Source organism: Leptonychotes weddellii, chromosome 1 (genome assembly GCF_054177405.1).
Source record: "Leptonychotes weddellii isolate Sample4059 chromosome 1, ASM5417740v2, whole genome shotgun sequence".
In the NCBI taxonomy this organism is placed as follows: domain Eukaryota; kingdom Metazoa; phylum Chordata; class Mammalia; order Carnivora; family Phocidae; genus Leptonychotes; species Leptonychotes weddellii.
In genome coordinates, this window is record NC_138369.1 from 109,299,992 (window position 1) to 109,319,101 (window position 19,110).

Here is a 19,110-nt window from a genome sequence, read left to right on the forward strand (position 1 = left end):
TGTCTAGAACACTGTCTGACCTGCAGGAGATGCCCAGTAAATGTTGGATGCATGCATGAATGAGCAGTGTGATAACAAGACCTCTGGGATATTCAAAAGTGTATGTTTTCTCAGGGTTTTGTTGTTGTAGTTATGGCCTAAACCTTGTTAAAGAGTCCTGCCGTGTCATGGGACTTTCCAACATGAGAAAATTTACCTTTTTTTTTTTTTTTAACACACAATCTGCTTATTTTTGTATTTGCACAGTTAACCCAATGTACATATATTTTTCTTGAGTTAATTACTGGGAAGGAAATATTCTATAAAGCCAAACAAAAAGAAAAGCCACTTTCCTAAAACTCTATAAAGAATATATTTTAGTTTTGGTAAATTAGGAAAAAACACAATTGTCTCCTTTCTTTTTCTGGGTTCCTAGAGAAATCTCAAAGAAAAAAAATGTAGACAGGAGGTCAGCACTCATGAATCAGATTTCATCTTGATAGGCTTTTTATAGACCTGTAAAAAAATGAAGCCCTGAAATTGTGTTAGGTAATGGGGATTCTGACAGACCCTTTAAGTACGTGGAACTAGGAGGTGCTGCTATAATTCTGTGCTTCAGATGAAAATTCCAAGTGTTTTCATTAGGTACAGCAGCTGTTTCTATTACAGATAACAGATCTCAGAGGTGGTGATGCTGATATCAACTTCTAGTGGGCTCAGAACACAGTGTAGCTTGTACAATTAGGTTTTTTTAATTATTTTTTTCTGCACACGCAGATTAATTCTGTAGCAGTAAAAGGAAATTACTTACTTGCTACCGAAATTGTCTGAAAGTGATATGATCATCCTTTGTAGAGTCACATTAACCAAATTAAAAACCCTTGGGAAAAATTTGGCACCCTGTTTCTTCCCATTCACATCTTCCTAAAGACCTCTCAGGAGCTTCCATTTAGAAAGCTAGGATCATTACCAGGGCTTTTAATTTGGAAAGATTGGTTGCTCACCAGTGAGTCTTTCTAGACACCTAGTGGTTGGGTAGAGTGGCTTTGCAATGTTCCATCCTCAGACACCTTGACTTTACTATCCTCCTGACTCTTGCTCGCTTGCAGGTGTTTTCCAGCACAGGACAGAGATCCATAGCTCTGCTGCTGGAGCTTGTCTCCAAGATCGATGCTATCATTTCATTCTCTTTATGAATGCACATGTCACTCCTCCTTGGAGAAATGGAATCTATTCCTCTAACCCCAGGAATCTGGGTTGGTCTGGAACTACTACCAGTAGAATATGGCAAAGTTCTGGGCCTAACCTTTAAGAGGACTGATGGTTTCCACTTTCTTTCTTCTTGAAATAGTTCCTTTCAGAACCCAGCTGTTTAAAGCCTAATTCACATGGAGAGGACACATGTAGGCACTCCAGTTGGCTGTCTCAGTTGACTAATGATAGTTGTCAACCACATGAGTGAGCCATGTTGTAGTCTAGTATATCTTAGCCTTCAGATGACTCCAGCCCCAGGCATAGAAGCCACCTGATTGAACTACATGAAAGACACTGAGCAAGAACCACCTAGCCAAGTCTGGTCAACTCAGAACTGTGAGAGATAATATTGGGTTATTGTTCTAAACCACTATATTTGCAGTGATTTATAACACAGCAATACATAACTGCAATAGGGGCAAAGTGGGAAGCCACAGGCTAAGCATTCCTATGAATGTAGGCATTAAAACTTAGCTTAGTGTGAGGTGGAATTGGTGGTTATTTATAAGATGGAGACAGGTATAGACAAATGTCAATTTCTCTCCATCTTTTTGACTGGTCCTTGTAATTTCATAATTGGACTATTGCCCTATTATCACTTGGATTTATAAATACAAATATGTAGTATACAAATGTAAATGTTTCTGGGATGGATAATGCTATAAACCAGGGTACAGCAAACTTTTTCTATGTAGGGTCGGATTTATATATTATTATTTATATAATATTTATATCGGATTTATATATATTAAAATATATATATTTTAGGCTTTGTGAGCTATATGGTGTCCGTAGCAATTAATCAACTTGGCCGAGGTGACATAGACGATATATAAATGAATGACACAGCTGTGTGCAAGAAACTTTATTTATAAAAATAGGTGATTGTCTGGTTTTGACGCGTGGGCTGTAGTTTGCCGACCCCACGCTAAAAAATTATTTCTATAGCCAACAGAGGTATTTGGTTATGTTGCTTGAGTCTCATCAGAATTGCATTTGGTTTACCTCTAGCTCCAATTCCTCTTGCCATTTCTTCTGAGTCTCCTTTGTAGGGTTCTCTTCCTAAGTTTGAAATGTGCTCCTCAAGGCTCTCTTCTCTTCTTATTCTATGCTCTTCTCGGCCATCTCACCTTCTTGAATGATTTCAGTTAATATCAGTTTGCCAACAACTAAAAAAATCTTTCTCTATTCAGTCTTTTATCTAGAACTCCAGACTCCTGTACTTCCCCTTGGATGTCTTGCCAGCACCCTGAGTTCAATCCACTTTTGTGCCAGTTATTAGCCTATAGTCTCTTAACTCCAAACCCATCCTTCTATGATTAGCTCTGTGATGCTGGGGGCTGGAACTCTGCAAACCCCATTCTTGTTTTGCCAGCTGGTAGTCTCTGTCAATAGGAGGCATTAGAGGGGCATTGCAATGCCAAAGGAGAGAGGAGGACTTGCTGCTTCCTGTTTACTTGCTGCTGATTTCCTGTCTGCTTGGGGTTCCCATGAGCATCTCTTCAGCAAGGCTTCTTTGCTCTAGAAAGTTATGCTCTTTTCTGTAGTAGTGGTTGAATCTAGTTTTTCCCAAAGTTGCAGAATTACCCCATTACAACTCCCTCCCCACTCCCGCCACCCTTCCTCTCATCAGCACCAGTGAGTTAGTGCCCCCTCCTCAGAAGTCTGGACCTCAACCCTTCAGGATTTCTCCTCCAAGCTCGGAGATAATAGCACCAGCTGAGCAATGCCTCTTAGTGGGAGGTCTGAGTTTTGGTCCACAGCAGGGTCCCGCTTCAAGTTTCTAACTTTTAATAATTCCAATCTCTCCTATTTGATTTCCCAGCCCTAATGGCTGGTAGCTGCTCTCTTTAATTGCTTCTTCTGTGCTAAATTATTGTTCTCCTTTGTTTTTTCAGTTACCTAGTTAACAGTGTCATACCTAGTTGACTATTCTTTACATTAAATTCCCTTTCAAATATCTGGAGTGGTTTCTGTCTCCTGACTGGACTCTGAGTTTATATTCTCAGCCCAAAGCTACACTTTTTAAAAAAGATTTTATTTATTTATTTGACAGAGAGAGAGAGAGAGAGCACAAGCATGGGGAGCAGCAGAGGGAGAGGGAGAAACAGGCTCCCTGTGGAGCGAGGAGCCTGATGTGGGGCTGGATCCCAGGACCCTGGGATCATGACCTGAGCTGAAGGCAGACACTTAACTGACTGAGCCACCCAGGCACCCCCCAAAAGCTACACTTTTGAAGTGCATTCTTCCTTAGTAAATGGCACCAGCAAACCTCTCCCCATGCCCTGTCCAGTGATTCAAACCCAATGTCTGCACATCATTCTAACTTCTGTTCTCTAAACTCCCTTAAGCAATCAGTGAACAAGGACTGTAGATTTGGCTTCCTGCACATTGCTTCTTTCTGTCTGCTTCTTTCCATCTGTATGCCCACCACCATAGATCAAGCCACTTCCTTATAACTGACCTCCTCATGTTTCTGTAGCTCTTCAATCTGTTCTCTTACTATAGCCCTAGAGATGTATCAAAAACATTTTCCAGATAGTTTCTGAAACATTCCAAATCCTTACCATCATTTGTAAGTCTTTCTGTGATTTGACTTCTGCTTCTGCACTTCATTTTGAAATATGTTCCTTGCTCCTTTATTAGTTTTCCTTCCTTTATCAGTTTTTCAATTTGCCATGTTTTCTTTACACTCTTGGTACAAACTCTTCCCTCTTTGTAGAAATCTCTGTTTTCATCTGGATAACTACTATATATCCTTAAAATGTTGTATTAATATCACTTTCTCTCCCTCTTTTTTTAAAGATTATTTATTTATTTATTTGAGAGAGAGAGAGAGAGAATATGCATGAGCATGGGGGGGGAGGGGCAGAGGGAGAGAGACAAGCAGACTCCCCATGGAGCAGGGAGCCCGATATGGGGCTCAATCCCAGGATCCTGGGATCATGACCTGACCTGAAGGCAGATGTTTAACCAACTGAGCCACCTGAGCACCCCTCAGAGATGGCTTTTCTGACCTCTCAGACCAGATTATATTCCCCTATTTGTTTCTATAGATTATTGCACATCTACTTTTTAACTATAAAATTCAGTAAACTTGTAGCTGTATACTTGTCTTCTTTCCTAGATGGTAAGGCCCGTGTAGGCAGGGGCTGAGTTTGTATTGTCTAGCATAATATCCGCAACACCCAGTGTTCTTTCCAGCACAGTAGATAGTCAACAAATATTTGCTGAGTTCAGTTAATTTCTGTTCTGTGCATTTACCATAGGGCCTCTGAACTGATTAGAGAAGACACCCATTTCCTCAGATGCACTAGAATCCATCATGGCTGACTGTTACCTCTTTTTTTTTTTTTAATTTTTTTTTTGAAGATTTTATTTATTTATTTGACAGAGAGAGACACAGTGAGAGCAGGAACACAAGCAGGGGGAGTGGGAGAGGGAGAAGCAGGCTTCCCGCTGAGCAGGGAGCCCGATGCGGGGCTCGATCCCAGGACCCTGAGATCATGACCTGAGCCGAAGGCAGACACTTAACGACTGAGCCACCCAGGCGCCCCTGTTACCTCTTAAACCAGAGGTTTCTTTGGTTTGCTCTTCTCATATCTGACACCAGTTTACCCTTTATGGATTCTGAAAGTGATTGGAGGAGACTGAATGGGGAGTAGATTGACTAGAATTTATCACCTTTAACTGGACTGGAGACTCAACATTATTTCCTCCTACATTGTCAGAGAGCTCTGTAGTGTCACACAAGTCTTCTGAGTACCTGGTGCTAGGTGCATCTCTGTGCTTGTTTTATTTAACTCAGGTAGCCAATGAAGGGATGTTCCTCTACTTCTGAACAACCAATATGTTACTCCTCCGCCCAAAACATCACTGTGCTAGTTTCTTTGTTGTTCCCTGAAATGTAGCCATTACTTCTCAAGTGGGGAAAGTGTTGGGGGGTCGACTAAAACAGAGATGAGAGGGCTTTAAAAAAAATCTATAACAACCAATAATGAAGAAGCAGATAATGAAAATAGAATATGAAAATGAACATAAGAAGATCTCCAATCTGTTGGAGAAGCAGACCCGAGGAAATACTATATAAATCCATTTTGATTCTGGTTATACTTCCAGGGAGATAGCTGCATTTATTTAAAAAGGAAAACAAACAATAAAACAACCTGAAGAGCTTTCTTTTCTTTTTATCTTCTGAACAGATTTGACCCAAGATGGACATTTTCTTTGAAGATAATATATTTTGTCCCTTCAGCTGAAAGTTTTACCTTTTGGATTGTATTCCACACACGTTCTTTTTTGTTTCTTCTTCCTTCAAGGGTGTCCATAGCATCTGCCATTAGTGACTGCAGCTGTGGCACCAAGATAAAAATTATCAGTGTGGAATTCACACAGAAATAACTTCTCTAAATACACAGATTAAAACCTAATTAAAAAATCATTTGTACGCTGATGATTTTATTACTCATCTTTCCGACAATGAACACTGCCACCTCGTCTTTACTTCAGTCATTACCAAGTATTATTGCAGATATAAAATATTGTGACAATGAAAAGATTCTTCTTGAAAATTTGTAGAAAACATATAGGTTTTAATGTAGTAAGTGTTGATGTTTTGTAAAAAAACCAGATTTGGGTTGTAAAGAATAGAGGCAGTAGTTAATTCCCTCAGGAAATGGCATGTAGTACATGGATGCATTTTAGAATTTTCTCCTGAGGCTAATGTATCATAATTCTAGGCATCATGCAAAAGCTCACCCGAGGACAATACTAAAATTGTGCTGTTTTATCGCCTTTTAAAGGATGTTAGCTCATTTAAATTCTTTTACTGTTCTTTTATTTTCTAAAATTTCAAAATAACCAAGTTGTCTTTTTCAAAGGCAAGTTTAGAAAATTCCACCCTTTGCCCAAAACTGCCGTATTCCAATTTAAAACAATCCTGTGCACATGCTGTATATGTGGCTGCAAAGTAATGAAGCTGCATCAAGCCCTGGGATAATCAAAGCTAAGAAAGAAAGTTCTCTAAATAAAACAAATGCCAGTTCAGTTCACTGTGGCATCAGAGTATGAACTCTCAGATAATCTCTCTCTACTTCAGATATTGCAGAGCTTAAGCAGGAGGGCAGAGAGTTGAGTCACGCAAGACTCTTCTATTGAGCAGTCCCTGTTTATGTAGCACCATAAAAGATATTTACTAGGATTTATTTTCTAGGTTAACCTATGCTTGGGAGTTGGAAAGTAAAATCTATTACTTCAGGTGATGAAATCTTGCAAGATACATGATTTTTAAATATTTGGCCTATGCGTATACATTCACATACATTAATTTTTTTTCCTAGTAGGCATATAAGCTGTGAAAATATCCCCTGAAATCCTGTTTTCCAAGGTTTCAGATAGTGGGCTATTGCACTAACATGTGAGTAAAAGATGTCAATAATGCTAGTTTGATGCTCTTTGTTTATATTTGGAAATATATTTCCAGAAAAAAAAAAAAGCTGCAGACATGTGGTTAAGAAAACCTAAGTGCAAGAAACTCCCCTGTATTTTTCATTTAAATCTTGAATGTGCTTTTCAGGAAGACACGATCGACACTGTGCCAACTTCTTAAATTAACATTTTCTTTGCTTCCTCTTATCTCAGAGGAGCATTAATCATCTAAAATTGGCTATAATACGCACTTTGAAAACTCCATACTTACTGCATTCCTGAATGCCTTATGAGTGGTAGGATAAACACTTAGACTTTTAGAAGGTGTTCCGCTGCACAGAACCGTAAAGGTTTAGAAAGTATTCTTGCCAGTTTTGACTTAGTAATTCCCTGATTAATAGACTTTTTTTCACCCCACAGTTTTAAACTTTAGTACGCATAGTTTTATTATTTGGCGAGTCAGACCATTTTATATACTTACTTTGAATATCGGTATTTATTCAATACTCTTTTATAGGGTCAGATGAACATTGTAAATGTTGGCAGTTCATTTCTTGATGGATTAATTTGTTACAACTTTAAAGCTCAAAGAGGGAGGGCTGCTTTAGTTATCTGAAAATTACAGGTGATCAGTTTGGGCTGTTCTCATCCCTGCTACGTGAATTCAATTCAGGTCTATTATTAGTTTTAGCTACCTTCAATTAAAGCCTCAAAGTAAAGAGCCCTTCCCTACGACACATTAGGATCTCCATATACAGTAAATTTTACCTTTCCTTGAATGGCCCTCACACTGGTTAGTAATAGTTTTACAAATGAGGAGCCATCATTTCTAATATTAATTATGGTTATAATATACACATCTGTTTGAAGATTTTTCTGTGAGATATTCCTTCAACTACTTTTTGACCGGCTCTGTGTTTTCTGAGTTAATTGGTCAATTTAGTTAAAAAAAAATCATTTGACTAACTACATTTTCCCCTCCAATGAAACAATTGTTTTATCTAAATGTACCAGTGTGGGGGCGCTGGGTGGCTCAGTCGGTTAAGCATCTGCCTTTGGCTCAGGTCATGATCTCAGGTTCTGGGATTAAACCTCATGTCGGGTTCCCTGCTCAGCAGGGGTCTGCTTGAGGATTCTCTCTCTCCCTCTCTCTTTGTTCCTCGCCCCGCTACTGTGCTCTCCCTCCCTCCCTCTCTCTAAAATAAACAAACCTTAAAAAAAAAAATGTACCTGTGTGTGTTGGCACCGCCAACATATATATGACACTAGAAATGAATAAGAAAACTATAAAGACCATTTTGTGGGGTTGGTTTTTATATAGCAATTACTCTTGTCCTCTCACTTTCCCTTACAAGAAAATTATATATTAACATATCTTGGAGTTTAAGAAATAATTTATTATAATTACACTTTATTTAAAACAAAAAGCTTGATCCACGATATGAATAATCAGCCCTTTTCCATGTTTTTACACATCACAAAGTTTTTGCTATAAAAATGGAAGCTAGGCAATGAGAACAAATAAAAGACAGAAACACCTTTCTACATTTTCCAGTTTCTTTATTAAAATGCCTCAGGAGGGTTGGGCAGTTTGCCCTCAGACTACATTGATTCTCACAAATTTTCTTTTCAGAACATATCACTCTTCTGTTAGCCCAGGGCCCGTGAAAGCCTTAAACAAAGAAAAACACTTACCAATTCCGCCTCCTGTTGACTGATGTCCTGTAGATAGGGAATGGTTGCTAGCTCCGCCATTGCTTGATTGATCACCTGGGACTGCTCCTTTACTCTCTGCAGTCGGCTGAGGAGGCTGGCGTATTGCAACTTCTCCATCACACCTGAGCACCTGTGGAAACTCCCCTAGTCTCCCAGTAAAAGGAAATGTTTTAGAACAAAATCACAGAAATAGACTTCTCCCTGGGGATCGAAGTCAGGGATTATTGTACTATATTTACATCCTTTGAAGCAATGGGTACCTAGCACAAATAAATGTTTGTTTCCATTATTTTAGAGAATCGTCTGTACTGTTCCTTCAAACAGATGAATGTATATAAAGGGGAATGCTTTGCAAGACTGTTCAGAAAGATTTGCAGGTGGCCCTGCATAAGGAACCTGGGCTGAGTGGAAAAGAGGGGACTGAAATTGAACATGCATTCCGTTCTCCCAGTGGGGATCCCACAAAGTCGTGTTCGTTGAAAGAGGGTGACTTTATCTATGTCATCAAAACATCATAGGAGCTAAGAGTTGCCTGTTATTTTGTTTCTTTTCTTTTTTTTTTTAAATTTTATTTATTTGTCAGAGAGAGCGAGAGAGAGCGAGAGCGAGAGAGAGAGAGAGCGAGAGCACGTACAAGCAGGGGGAGTGGCAGGCAGAGGGAGAAGCAGGCTCTCTGCCGAGCAAGGAGCCTGATGGGGGACTCTATCCCAGGACCCTGAGATCATGACCCGAGTGGAAGGCAGATGCTTAACTGACTGAGCCACCCAGGCACCCTATTTTGGGCTTTCTTAAAATTGGGCATACTTTTTTTTTTTAAGATTTTATTTATTTATTTATTCATGAGAGAGAGAGAGAGGCAGAGGGAGAAGCAGGCTTCCCACGAGCAGGGAGCCCGATGCGGGACTCGATCCCAGGACCCTGGGATCATGACCTGAGCCGAAGGCAGACGCTTAACCATCTGAGCCACCCAGGCGCCCTGGGCATACTTTTAATAAGGTGGCCCACCTATGTGTTTTTCAACTGCCAGCCATAAAAGAGGAGACATTACCTTCTCTAAAAATTTGAATACAAATTGTACTTCTTGATAGGAGAAATAAAGTTTATCATAAAATTCTCATTTATATTAGGAAAAAGGGGGCATAAAGGGTATCTAAGAGTTAATAGAAAAGCTTTGGATTTCTGCTGTGTGTGTAGGATGATAAGAAGTGGGAGGTTGCAGGAGGACTTAATTTGGCAACTGCATTCTGCATCCTGGTGCCAGAAGAGAAAGTGTGGATGACCAGTGTTCCTTTATAACAGAGTTCCTCCTGGACCACCTGTACCAGAATCACAAGGTTTTGTTAACCAGGCAGAGTCCTGGGCCTTACTCGGTGAATCACATATCTCTTGATATGTGGCCCTAGGAACACGAATTTTAGCTAGGTGCCCCCTCCGCCCCCCATATTTGAATATCTCAAATGGAAGTTGAACAAACCACCATCTTAAAGCCTAGTATCTGAACAAGGACTATTTTAATTTGTGCATGCTTATAAAACACATTTTACTCCCCAGACATTACAGAAGGCAGACATGATTTTTTCTTCTTCAAATAGAATCTCTTCTAAAGAGAAAAATTACTAGAAACTAGCATTACTAAAGAGCATCTGATTTTCAACTTGAATTTGCAAAGCAGTTCTTTCTGAAATGTCACACTCATATTTTGATGGACATGACCTCTAGAAGTTGGCACTTTTGTAGAATCTTGGTAATACAGGAAGGTTGAGCACCATTGCATTGTATTTGCTGTGTGTCTCCCTAACACCTATCTATGCCACTTGACTAATGTCCCTCTATCCCTGCTAATTTGTTCTTTATGATTAATCATTTATCTGAAAACCTATAAACCTATAGGAGCAATGATTGCAAATTGTGGATTTGGGATCCCTTCTCCGACTTGACAAAATAGCTAGCCTACACATTTAGTTTAAACATGCAGCTAAACAATGGGATTCTGTCAAATAGAGAAAAGCAAGTTGCAGGAGAAACCGTTTTCTTTCTGAAGAAAAATTGCTTTCTTTGTTCTTCTTTAAAATCAACAATGGGGCTCCTTGTAGGAAAGTAGTGTAGTGACTCAACTCCAAAGAGCAGAAACAACAGCAGTCTGCTCGGGATCATAATCTATCAGTGTAATTTTCCAAAACATCAGGAAAATAAAAATAGTGGAAGGCACTGGTGCTTTGTTAGCTTGATTGTTGGATGCATAACAAAACAGGAAGTGCTCCATACAAATCAGATACTAGGGACAGAACACTGTTGACTGCTAATCGTCACCTATCCTCCTCCTCTCCCCAAAGCCAATGCAGTTTTGGGTATCAGGAAACTAATAGATTAATATGTTACCTATATAAGATGGGGGTCTTTGAGAGACAAAGTGAAAAAGAAGTACAAATGCTATCTAATGCCAGGAGGAATGTTTTACTGCTGTTGCTTTAAGAAAATAAAGGAAATAATGAAACATGAAGGAAGTAGGTTAAACATCTAATGTTACCAAGAGCTAAATCTAAAGGAGAAGTAGCCCTCTCTATGAGACTTCAGGAGTGATCAAAGGGGTCTTTAGCTGCTGGGGAGAGTGTAATAAAGTGGCCAAGATTGAATCTAAAACCTCACACAGGTACAATGAAGGTTAGGTAAATAGCAAGCTCAAATGAAGGCTTCAGTCAGAGATTTGCCTAGATTTAATAGCAGGTATGGTTAAATGTTTGGCAAATAAGTGGTACTGTGTAATACCACCAGAAAGCAGAGCCCAAGTATTTGGAATATATTTCCATTTGACATACATATAGAAACATTAATTGCCAAAAAGGGATAGAAAACGCATATTACTGTTCATTTCAAATGTGTATATGTAAACATTTTTTATGCTTCACTTAGAGGAAATTAAAAGTAAAATTAATGAGGTATTAAAAACATGGTTAGGTCATTTTTTGGCAAGTCAGCCTGTGAAGAAGGTTTCACGCACGGCAAGAGATTTTATTATTTTAACCCTTTAACATTTAACCCAGGAAGCACAGTACATAAGGTTTGCAACTGACAGCAGCCAATAAAGTTAATGAATGGAGAAGCACAGTGGCATCTGGTAGCATGTGAAATAACTAGGACAAGGATCCAGAGAAGGAAAAATACCATTAGGGCAGAGCTACTGGTTGAATGGGATTGCTGTTCAGTGGGATTAAAAGCCACCAGGTAGGAAGGTGGTAGAATATTTGAGATTATAACTCTTACGATGCCAGAATCATTCTTGTTTGGCCATGTGCCATTGTTGTATGCCTAGTAAAAAAATCTATAAGGATAAGGAAACTGGGATCAGAGTGTAAGGAGAATCATTGCCTGGTACGTAGAAACCTCCCTCATACTCTCCTTCTACAATTTTATGGCAAGAGGTGAAAATTCACGTTCCCTGGGAAGGCCTATTCTGGTTAGTAGATCTACTCCATGGCTGGAGATGACACTTCTAATCCTGCCTTTGTGAGTAGATCTGAGCACATTAGTGATCTGAGGAAAAAAATTAGAAATCTATAGGACACTCACATAATCTTCATTTCAGAAGGACATATAATTTCAGAGTACACACTTGTATCAAGAAAGAGAAAGGTCTATAAAACAGTCCTTTTGTCAAAGCACACTAAAAACCAATACAAATAATTAAAACTTCTGAAATTTGTAATGCTGAACAAAGTGCTTCAACATGGACTATGTACTTTGGATCTCACAACAACTCCGTGAGGTGGGCATGGCAGATATCAGCTTATTTAATAAATGAGAAAAAATAGCTCAGAGGTTAAATGACTTGCCTTAGGGTTACACAGACAGAACACAACTATGGACAAAAGTCTTCATCTATAGGCGTTACAAGTGAGGGTGACAACTAATAAGAACAATGCAATACCTAAACATTCAAGTGGACAGCATTTGCTATGTGGCAAGGAAAAACACATTTCAGGGAATCTTAAAAACACTGTTGAGTGCTTCTTGGGTCACAGTTAATGGTACCATGTAGGAATAATTTCTACTCACCAACTCATTACTTGCTTCATTAAGCTAGGTTACCTTTGCAGCCAATTTTATTCAGTCCTGCTTTATGGAGCTGTGGTTGGGCATATAATAAAAAACCTAGAGGCCAATATTTGGATATACTTGTGGTCCCTGCATACCTTCTGGCTCACTTGCTTCAATTCCATTAAACTCTTTGTGATAATCTTCCAAAAACTATTATTTCCCATAGAAGCTAACATAGAAACGTTGATAAAATTCCTTGCACAGTACTGACTCATTTTAAAGAACATTGAGTTATTAGTTAGATGCCAAGAATCTTAGTTATGGTTTTCAAATTTCCTTTATAGACACATAAAGATACAGGCATATACCAATTTCTAAGTGGCTAGAATGCCGTTTGAAGGGTGAAAAGAAAATGAGTTAAGAACATTTAAAAAGTGCATGATGCCTAGATGGGCCCAACCTGCATACAGGACACATTGAGATATGAGCTGGCAAGAGGTGATGTGGCCAGTGTCCTGACAAGTAACAGGTATGGCAGGTATTACCCCAACGAGCCAGGACACAGATCACTTCCACAACTTCTAGTACACTGGCTCTGCTGGGCTAACCATGAACCGATGAGGTAAAATAATGCTGTATGGTGATGGTTCTTGTTAACAAAGATTCCACTATGTGCAAGGGTCTGATGATGACAAGGGTGATGTATGTGGATCTCTAATTAAGATGGGAGGTTGGTGATGGTGTGTGTGTGGCTGGAGGAGGTTATGATAGAGGGTAAATTGGAGGACAGGACCTAAAATCTGTGGTAGAGCCAATGAGATTGCTGTAAACTGAACGTTCGTGTCCACCCAAAATTCATATATTGAAGTCCTAACCCTCAATGTGGTGGTATAGCGATGGGGCCTTTCGATTAGACAAGGTCATGAGGGTGGAAGCCTCATGATGGGATTGATGTCCTTATACAAAGAGACACCAGAGAGCTTACTCTCCGCCATGTGAGACAAGGTGGGAGTCTGCAAGCCAGGAAGAGGGCCTTCATCAGAACCTGACCATGCTGACACCGTGATCTTGGACTTCTTGCTTCTAGAACTGTGAGAAAACAGAGATGGATTTCTTCATAATAGAAATATAGGGGAGATAATCGAGTGGAACACAGTTATGGGGAGGGGGGAGCTATGTGGTAGGAAAATGGATAAAAATGTGCTTTTGTATTTGTAATGCATAGAATTACAAACATGCAAATAGATTAGGGGTTTTATAGCTTTTCTAAAATGCTGAATAATGTTATTGAGCAGATAAACTGCTGAACAGATGTTAAGTAGCTGTTTGTGATGACCCCCTTGGTTCCTCTTGTAAGGTAAGAACATCAAATCAATGATGTAATACAGAAGCCACAAAAAGAAAATTCTTCAAAATTTCCAGCTTACAGGCCTTTTGAAAAATATTTTAAAAAGGGGTAATCTGCAACATTTATAGCCTGTTAATGAGAAGTTCCCTTTATGTTCTTTCAGTATAATGGCTTAAATTTTGTAAAACAGCATAGCATAATTTAGGTCTTATTTTGGGCTTTTTAACACTGAAAAGTAGAAAGGGCATATTTTCCCCAGATCAGAAATAGGGATTAGGTAACTTGCCCTAAGGGTATACAAAGATCAATTGCCAGTGCTTAGGGAAGCATCCAATTTATCAGTGTGGTGTGGAGGCACTAGTTTGAAAACTCCAAATTCTTGTGTAGGTAACAAAATAGTTATGCATAATAGCCCAGTATATGAAATAGGGAAACACTGTGTTTACTAAAATTTTGTTATTGATCTGAAGTAAGAAATGCACTGCAAACTTGAATTAGATAGCAGGAAGGCACAAAGAAGAAGGCTCTTCAAAGAGCTGGGATGCCTGTGTGGCTCAGTCAGTTAAGCGTCTGCCCTCAGCTCAGGTCATGATCCAGAGTCCTGGGATCGGGTCCCACATTGGGCTCCCTGCTCAGCGGGGAGCCTGCTTCTCCCTCTCCCTCTGCCGCTCCCCCTGCTTGCGCGCTCTCTCTCTGACAAATAAATAAATAAATAAAAATCTTTAAAAAACCCACAAAGAGCCACTAGCCTAATAAATGCTGGAAATTGCAAAGTATAGCATTGTAATATGTTTTAAAATATAAAAAAATCGTTAGCTAAACTTTGCTTGGTTTTGCAGATGAGATTTACCATGAATGTTTCTAAAACCCTCCAATACTTGCAATATTTGTACCATAAACTTTCCATACTTCTAGAATTGTCTAATATTTGTGCATTGGACAAATATAAAAGACTCATATACTTACATTCAATTGGGTGCTTCTAATAAAATCCAATATTGGCAAGATTCGCTTCCCCATTGTCTCCATGTGTCTCACTGTGTCTTCTTTGGTCAGCGGACTGAAGGGAGTTTTATGTTCTAAAAATTGTAACAATAAACTTTTATACTACTTTTTCCAGACTTCCATTTCAAAATGCTTTCTTTAGCAAGCTATAAACAGATATCTCAATGTTAATAGATATGAAATCTTTAGTGTAGAAACTAGCACCATCCCTAGACCACATGCATAGCAATGAAAGATCTATGAGGAGAAAGGCAGAGGAGACATTGCCCTTTAGAGACTATCATTTATTCATTTTGTTGTGTTTCCTGATTGAGAGATCTAAGAAGACAGCCTATAACAATTCATCCCTCTCTGCAGAGTATGTTTTTCCCGACTTGTGAAAAAATGTTGTCATAAATGTGTCTGATTGTTGTTTTGTTCCTCCCAGGTATTATTCAAGTGTGCAGATCCCATTGACTTTGAATGTAGCTTGAAGTTGAGCTAAGTCTCAGAGAATAGAGTGCCAGACAAAACACAAATCCTTAATTATGTGGGTAGAGTTGAAGGAAGAAGTTCAACCTGTCGTGAATTTTGCCCACAAATCTGAGACTTCGACTCCATGTGAATATTTTCTTGAGTTTTGGAAGTTTCAACAGAATTACTGAATACCATTTAACTGTAATAACTCTTCAGGAGATCTAAGCTCTCGGTTAACTACGTAAGAAAAGAGTGGAACAAATATCAATATAGTAACAGATAATCCAAGTGATTTAAGTTTGTCATTGGCTATATTTTTGATTTCACATAAGTATTTTGGATAATTTTCTTCTACATTTGTTAATTGATTATGACAAAAACTTGTATTCTTAAGTGCCTTATGCTTAGGCACTGGTGAAAGCGTGGTTGGGGTGAGGGAGGCGGACATTCTAGAAATGTGTTGGTCTTGGGGGAACCTGAATCCCAGGTATTGTTAACTAACCCACAAGGAAGATTGGAAGGAGTTCATTATAACCTGATAAACATTTTTTGGGGGCCTAGCCCATCTATATGCTCGGCCTAATGATGAATAAGACTTGAGGAAGAATGCACAAATCCTGCCTTGTAACAGCATTAAAGGATAAAAATAAGTCCAGGTGATTTACCTGTAAATGTAGGCAGCTTTCTACTTGATAGTTTTTCCAAAAATTTCCCATCTTCTTTGTTTTTGAACCCAAGAGTCAGGAGATATTGTTGGGGAGGAAAAGATGACCAGTCAACTGTCTGAGGCAATATGTGGAGTCCTTGGAGATCTGAAATACAACAGGAAATGAACGAAAGACATTGATAACAAAGGGCATTTTTTTCTCTCCTAAATTTTAGGAACTGTACTTGGAAGACATGATAAATATAAATATTAAAGGTACAAAGTAAAAGTATATGTATCGAAATGTCAAATAGATGATATATCAAAATCACATTTCATTATTTATACTTTTCTTAAAATATAAACACACACAGAACATAGTAGTATAATATGGTTGGGTTCCATGGATCTCTTTCCCCATATTCAAAATAATAGAAAATTGAGGACCAGCTTGTAGGCTTAATAGTTTTCTATGTGCTCTTTTCAAGAGAATTTGATTTTTCTGTTCATAGTTTAAGATTTAAAGAAATAATGTTATACGAAAGGAGAGAGAACAATTACCAAGTGAGAATTAAAATATCAGGCAATTTAGTTACCATCTCTCCCATAGCTAAAGAAAATTTGAAATGACAAATGTACCGACTTTTGCAATTGACTTGGAAATAATTCAAGTGTCATGAAAAAGGTTGTAAAACAAACTCATATACTTACTGACCATGAGAGCTATTTACTGAGCCCTTACTTTCTACCTTCCCTTCTTCTAAGTACTTTGGGCAGATTGTCTCTTTTTAAATTTAATTAATTAATTTATTTATTTTTGTGCATAATTATTTATTTATTTGTTTATTTTATTTTTTAAAATTATTATGTTAATCACCATACATTACATCATTAGTTTTTGATGTAGTGTTCCATGATTCATTGTTTGCATGTAACATTCAGTGCTCCATGCAGAACGTGCCCTCCTTAATACTCTCTCTCCTTTTTTAAAGATTTTATTCATTTATTTATTTTAGAGATAGAGGGAGGGAGGGAGAGAGAGAATGAGTAAGCAGGGGGAGGGGCAAAGGGAGAGTACAAGCAGATTCCACTTTGAACAAGGCACCCAAGGTGGGGCTCGGTCCCAGGACCCTGAGATCATGACCTGAGGCAAAATCATGAGTTGGGGGCTTAACCGACTGAGCCACCTAGGTGCTCCAGTGCAGTGTCTTTTTAAATCCTCATGATAACTTCACAAAATTGGTGCTTTGTCCCCATTTTATGAATAGGAAGTTGAGGTACACAGATGGGAGGTGACTTACAAAAGAACACAACCTATAAGTGGACAAAGCAGGATTCACACCTGGCGATCTGACTCCAGAAATCTAACCAATGTATTCTGCTTCAGGCTTGCTTGGCTCTTGATTACTTTCAATATAGGGACAGATGTCATCCGTGGAGTCTTGGTGGCCAGATTCACTTAATTCATTTCCATTCTGAGTAATAAAGCTTTGGTTAATTGTGATAGACTTCACAAATGAAGGATGATGAACAGAGGGTTTAATGAGCTCTCCCTACTTAACACTGCCAGAAAGGGAAAAAGATGAAATTCCAAAAATCCTTGAATTATGATTTAGTGAAAGGTCAATTTTTAATGTAGAATTGGAACTTAAATGGTAATGATTCAGATATAGCCTTCATTATTTATCTGTAATCTGTCTTTAAAAAATAATAGACGCAGGGGTGCCTGGGTGGTGCAGTTGGTTAAGTGGCCGACTCTTGACTTTGGCTCAGGTCATGATCTCACGGACCTGGGATTGAGCCCCTCGTGGGGCTCTAAGCTCAGCACAGAGTCTGCTTGAGATTCTCTCTCCCTCGCCCTCTGCCCCTCCTCCTGCTTGTGCACTGTCTCTCTCTAAAATAAATAAATAAATCTTAAAAAAAATAATAGATGTAGTAAACCATGAGTGTTTTTATCCACCCTTCCTGGCATCCTCCATTCTTGTTTTTAGCTGCAGAACCCTTTGTTCAAACTAAAATTTACTAAGAAGCCTCAGATTTAAAGTTGCTAAAAGTAGAGCTGTTCTGTTTGGAGCCTAGGACACTGACCACCCACCCTCGTGATTATACCCCATTCTATACCTCACATGCAATAGCCACCTTAAACCCTTCCCCAGAACAATTTTTCAAAGGTCTTTGGCACATTTTGGTTAAGTAAATAGGGTATGCTTGTCAAACAGAGAGTTAACATGTATGCTTACTATCGAAAAAATTAAAATATCACACAATGTCTTTTAAACACACAGAACAAAATATATTAGACATGCTTTAGCCTTTCTTTGGTGACTCAAGATCAGAAATCCCTTTAGATTTTTGAGGGCTAACATTTATCTGGCACTTCTGTGCTATATACTTTTTCAGGATTATCTTTTTCACTAACAACTATTCAGGACAGGGCATATTATTATGCCCAGCTTACAGATGGCAAAACTGAAGCTTCAAGAAGAGGTTGCAAACTTGCCTAAGGTCACACAGTGAGCAAATGGAGGGGCCAGAATTGAAAGTCAGGGAGCTGGACGTCAAAACTTAATTCCCAAAACTATCCCCAGGACAATTTAGCCATGACAATAATCATCACTCTGAAAATCAATGGGAAAGTTTCCAGAAGCATGGCAATGCCAATAAATAGATGGTTTTAACAGACACGATTCTAGATAGAACATTTCCTACCCTGTCTAAAAAAGTACAGCAAGCACACAAGGGTTCTCAGAACTAATAGAGTAACTTTTGTGTTCTTTAATGTGCAGATTCAACATGCCTCTTGAGTTGGTGTTTGAATTACGAACTGCTTCTACTTAAAAGGAGGTCTCATTTCTATAAACAAGATAAAAATGTGATTTCTGCATTTCAATTTCAAAAGTGCAGGAAGTTTCTTTGCTTTTGAAATCTGCATTAGATCATCACAGAAACACCTAATACTGCTTGCTTCCAACCTAATACTGTCTTGCTCTATACGGTAAGGGAAGAGTTTGTCAGTTTTGCTGAAGTTGCCAATAACCAGATCACTTGAAAAAGCAACAAAGTAAAAATAAAAAGGACACTAGCTCACCCTCCTGATAAATGGTCATCACATTTCTTTTGATTGTGGTCATCCTTTAGCACTCTATGAGATGTCAGCATTTATAAATTGTCAGCATTTTCGGGAATTGACATACTCTGGAGGTTGAGGCCAGAACGTATGTGATCCCTGGCTATGGTTTGCTTT

General features: G+C 38.7%; 1 protein-coding gene across 1 annotated transcript in view; it reads right to left on the reverse strand.

Moving 5' to 3' along the window:
- SPATA16 (spermatogenesis associated 16) overlaps positions 1-19,110 on the reverse strand; it is a 224,633-nt gene that overhangs the window by 27,826 nt on the left and 177,697 nt on the right. The window contains 4 exon segments of the mRNA XM_081804100.1: positions 5,502-5,585; positions 8,356-8,520; positions 14,726-14,838; positions 15,886-16,032. Coding sequence (XP_081660226.1) covers positions 5,502-5,585; positions 8,356-8,520; positions 14,726-14,838; positions 15,886-16,032 — 509 coding nt within the window.